This window comes from Bidens hawaiensis, unplaced genomic scaffold (assembly GCF_021521415.1).
Source record: "Bidens hawaiensis isolate Kalapana, Puna unplaced genomic scaffold, B.hawaiensis_p1.1 tig00029870_1, whole genome shotgun sequence".
Lineage (NCBI taxonomy): Eukaryota > Viridiplantae > Streptophyta > Magnoliopsida > Asterales > Asteraceae > Bidens > Bidens hawaiensis.
The window spans coordinates 143,946-148,467 of record NW_027494952.1 but is presented as its reverse complement, the minus strand read 5'-3'; the positions used below and the strand labels follow the sequence as shown (position 1 = coordinate 148,467).

The 4,522-nt window shown below is 31.2% G+C and overlaps 1 protein-coding gene across 1 annotated transcript; it reads right to left on the bottom strand.

Annotated features, from left to right (window-relative positions):
* Positions 1–702: 702 nt before the first annotated feature.
* LOC143579546 (transcription factor bHLH75-like) lies at positions 703–3,487 on the bottom strand. The gene is made up of 6 exons (XM_077062819.1): positions 2,730–3,487; positions 2,334–2,453; positions 2,147–2,212; positions 1,859–1,927; positions 1,672–1,752; positions 703–887 (listed from the first exon to the last, which is right to left on the bottom strand). Exons 1-6 carry the CDS (start codon positions 2,988–2,990, stop codon positions 807–809), a joined length of 678 nt encoding a protein of 225 aa, XP_076918934.1. The 5' UTR covers positions 2,991–3,487; the 3' UTR covers positions 703–806.
* Between the last annotated feature and the right edge of the window lie 1,035 nt (positions 3,488–4,522).

The following is a 4,522-nucleotide window of genomic DNA, read 5'->3' as shown; positions in this document are numbered from 1 at the left end:
ATTATAGGCGGTAATAAGAACATGGTAAAGTGTTTAAAACATTATAGAGGTCGAATGTGATTTGTGTTAAGATAATCTAGAACAAGAATTGTATGAAGAAAAATCACATAACTTATAAATAGTTCAAGAATTTGGTATCAATTACCAAATCTCTTAAAACACTTACAAGGGTTCAAGGTTACAAACCTATGAGCAAAGAACGAAATGTCACTTGATTTAAAAAATGTGTTTTCTAATTACAATCGACGCATTAATAATGCATTTTTATCATAGATGGATTTTAATTTTAATTTTTGTCCAGACCAACCCCAGTTGGACCAGAAAATCTGAAATCGAGAAACATCATGGTGCCGCAAATTTCCTACACCCGTGGAAAAGTTTTCTGGCTTCATAACTGAGGTTCTCGATATTGTGGTTCAACTTCTCTATAAAATTGCGGTAAAAAGTTGGATTTTAGACGGATATAGTTATATCATATGCAATGCATTATAATTTTAAAACCCTAAACACGATATTAGAGATACGTTTTCTCCGTGTTAGAGCGATCGTGAATTTATGGTTTTTCGATTCTTAACACAAAGAACATGAATAATTAGTAAATGTATTACATTTATTTTATTTAGATGTAACTTACATATATATAATTAGTAGATTACATATATATTTCCAAAAGCAAACACACTTAAATACATCGTTTAAAAGTCAAATAACAAGAACATTAAATAGATGAACAAAACACCTTGAAAAGTCTTATAACATATATATGATTTACGTGTAAAGTTATATATATATAAAGTTATATTATTTCATGGAGTTGATTGAAATCGTGGAAAGTAGTCTCCATACCCTTCTCCAGCCATCATCTGTGCTTCATGTCCATTTGTTCCCTGCAAAATCAGTTTTCATCCCATGCATAGTAATATTAATTTACAAATGTTAAAAGACTGATTAATTATAAACGTGACGCGGTTTTGCTTAAAAATGTTCAAGAGGGGGCGTTTTATAAGCCGTGTTTACTGTTTAGTTGTGAGAGAGGCAAAGCCTGGACGGAGCTGACGTGGCGGCCTTTTTATGCTCTTAAAAACTTTTTTGCTACAAATTTGCTAGCTTTTATTATTTATAATATTGAGTAATTAACATATACAATATATATAAGAAAATATTTATAACTAAGCCATTTTCTCCAATTATAAGGTAAGAATTTGAACAAAGGATGAAAATTAATAATACATGGGTATAAGCGATCCGATCCGTTCGTGAGCAACTTGCGAGTGGCACAAGCTTGCACCGAAAAAAAAGCTCAAAATGAGCCGAGCTTTTCGAATCATATTAAAGCTCGTTTAGTTATTCGAGCCCAAGCTCAAGCCTTGTATAAGAAGCTCGTTGATCTTTTGTGTATGTTTAAGTTTTACCTTTTTTGGAATTCTATGTATTAATCTTACATTGCACGGTCAAGTTCGAGCTGAGCTTTGTCTCGTTTAAGGTATTTCTCAAAGTATATAAGATAATTAAAAACATATATAATTTAATTAATAAATAATAAACGAGCCGAGTCCAAGCTTGAAAAAACAACATACGAGCTCAAGCTCTAGTAAGTCAAAATGAGCCGAGCTCGAGCTCAAACTTGCTTACACCCAAATGATTAATTTAATCCAAGTTATGGAAAATTACCTTCATAGTGCCCATATCATCCATTTCAGTGGAGTTGAAGTCAGAGAACATGCTGGCTGCAGAAAGCTTCATTGACAGAAACTAAAACAGTACAAAATAAGAGAAAAATAACTTATTAATCTTTCAAAATATTTTCTCAATCTTTAATTTTGATTAATTTTGTAAGTTATGGCGCGAATTAAATTACCTCAATTTGATTCTGCAACGATCGAACATAGTTGATTATTACATCCAGCATCACTGACATTCCCATAGTCTATAACAAGAATCCAAATGGATTATGAAGATAAAAAAATTAAAAGGTGTTATCATATCTATAGAGATTGATAAGAAACAATATATAAAGATTAATTAACAATAAACTTTAAAGATTAACAAGAACATAAAGAATATAAATTAAGGTTAACTCGATTATTTCTTTAAAGATTAAGAAAAACAGAAAGATTATAAAGATTATATACTAATAACTTCATACCTTGTAGCATCCGGGAACAAGATCTTGCAAGCTTCGTAATTTTTCGTTTATTTTTTCTCTTCTCGTCTAACAAAAAAGACAGATAAGTGCGATACAAAATTAATATCGAATTCAAAGCATAAAACTAGCTCAAAGATTTTATATTTTCAGAAAAAATAAATATAAGCAAGATATGAAATTAACAAACCCTTTCAGCCAAACTGTGACTATCAGTTGCTTCACCTCTCTTTGCTCTCACATGAACAACTTCTCTTGGTTTCCCTACATGGGATTCATCATTTCTCTTTCTCTTTCTACCACCATGACCCTGGATTTAATATTTATCCCACAAAGGTTAATTAAAATCAAACAAAGATAAACTTAATATTACTATATACAGTGGCGGAACCAGACATTTTTATAGTCATAGGATCATCAAAAGTTTATACTCTATCGATTATAACTAAAGAATCCAACTCATATTTTTCTTAAGAAAACTAATTTTAATATATAAGAAAAGCAACAAGTTCCGATGATTTGAGGGTCAGCAGACCCTCTTGACCCTCCTTTGGTTCCGCCCCTGACTATATATAATATATATTACCTTAGTTTCTCCAAGAAACTCAGGACGAAACACCTGAGGATTAGAATTCAAGAAGCTTTCGACCGGTGGTACCATGCCATCGCGTGGAACTCCAAACATGTCTACCATTGTAGGAAAATGGTTCATAGTATCATAGACCGAACAAGACTGATGATCACCAATGAAATTAAAGCTCTCTTGAATGGAACCATCACCATGGGAGAAATTATCAATAGATATAGGTAAGAACCCATGAAGATTAGAACTAGATTCAGTGTTCATATTGTATATATCAGTTGATCTTGATATTGAAAGTCTCTAATGTAAATTCATCAACCATATGTGAGAATGAGTTCTTTTAAAACAAGGTTTAATATAAAGACATGCCAAACTATAGGACAAAGGAAAATAGGAAAAGATAGATGCATGGTACATAAAGTTGTTGATTGGTTGGCCTTGATACAATAATTAGGTTTTCCTACTTTTGAGTTAGGGTTTCTATATTTGGAAAGTTTTTGTTTTCTCATTTTAAACTATATGGTGGTAAAAGTGTTGGGGTCCAAGTTCAAACTGATAGATTTAGTGAAAAGGACCACAAGATGGCTTTTGATCAAGTATGGGGAATTTTGAGGGTGTATTACTATTGTTAGGGTTGAAATTTAGAAAGGGAGTGGGGGCCTAACTAGTCTTTATTATAATACCCATAACTATCATGTTTTCTACATATTAGATTTTTGTAGCAAAACACTAATGGGATCATATTTGGTAAGATGTAAATAATAAGTTATCAATCAATTAATACTGTGTTTTTGTCAAACCAAATTTAATGTTCACTTCATCTTAAGTATTAGTCTTGCAATTAGTAATTAGCCACCAATGAATATACACTTATTATACACAAATTAGTATCATCTAAGGATGCTTATATAAAGATGTTGTCCCTCGGTAAATACACCAATACACCGTTGATCATGAAAGAAAAATGATAATTAGTTAGATAAACGAGTTGGTTTACCGATGAAACATTGATCGTGGATTCGTGGTCATCTTAACATTCACTATGGATTATCTCGTTTGGAAGGACCTATCACCTATGCAATTTAGGTGTTTTTGGAAGGAAAAGTGTGGTGAATACCTCCCCGTTGATAATGATCAGTAGGTTTTTTCTATGAAGGGAATTGTGCAAATTCACTCTGAAAATCCGGCAAGTAACACTTAAATAACTCTTCAGATAAATAGACTGTCAATATTATATGATGGTAATTCGTCGAAAGAGACCAATTTGGACGACCTTACACAAGTTGTTGGTAATCTATCAGTAAAGCAAACCGATGGTTAACCATGACCATTAAGTTAGTACATTAAGTATGATGAGCAAACTATAATATATTAAAAATCATGTAAATATCAAAGAAGTAATGCTCATAGAATTTTACAATGATCAAAGGATTAAATACAAATAGTGCCCACTCTACAAGCAATTTTTTTACAATGGCAGCAGCTTTATTATAATTAACTATGTAGTAAGCAACTAGATATAATGCATCAATACAAATCATGTTACTAAAAAACTACAAAATAATGAGGAACTACAAGTGACGTAATAAATAAACATTATTTGACGAAACAAAATTAATAATTAGGGTGTAGGATACAATAAACAATAAATTTTTAAGGTGTGCTTTTAATCGGGTGTTATAGTTGTCTATAATCTAGCTTCTTGCTATATAAACTTATTATTATTGTTAATAAAATCAGCCGTTAAAAAAAGTAAACATTAAATTTGGCAAAAAAAAAAAAGCCATGCAATGAAT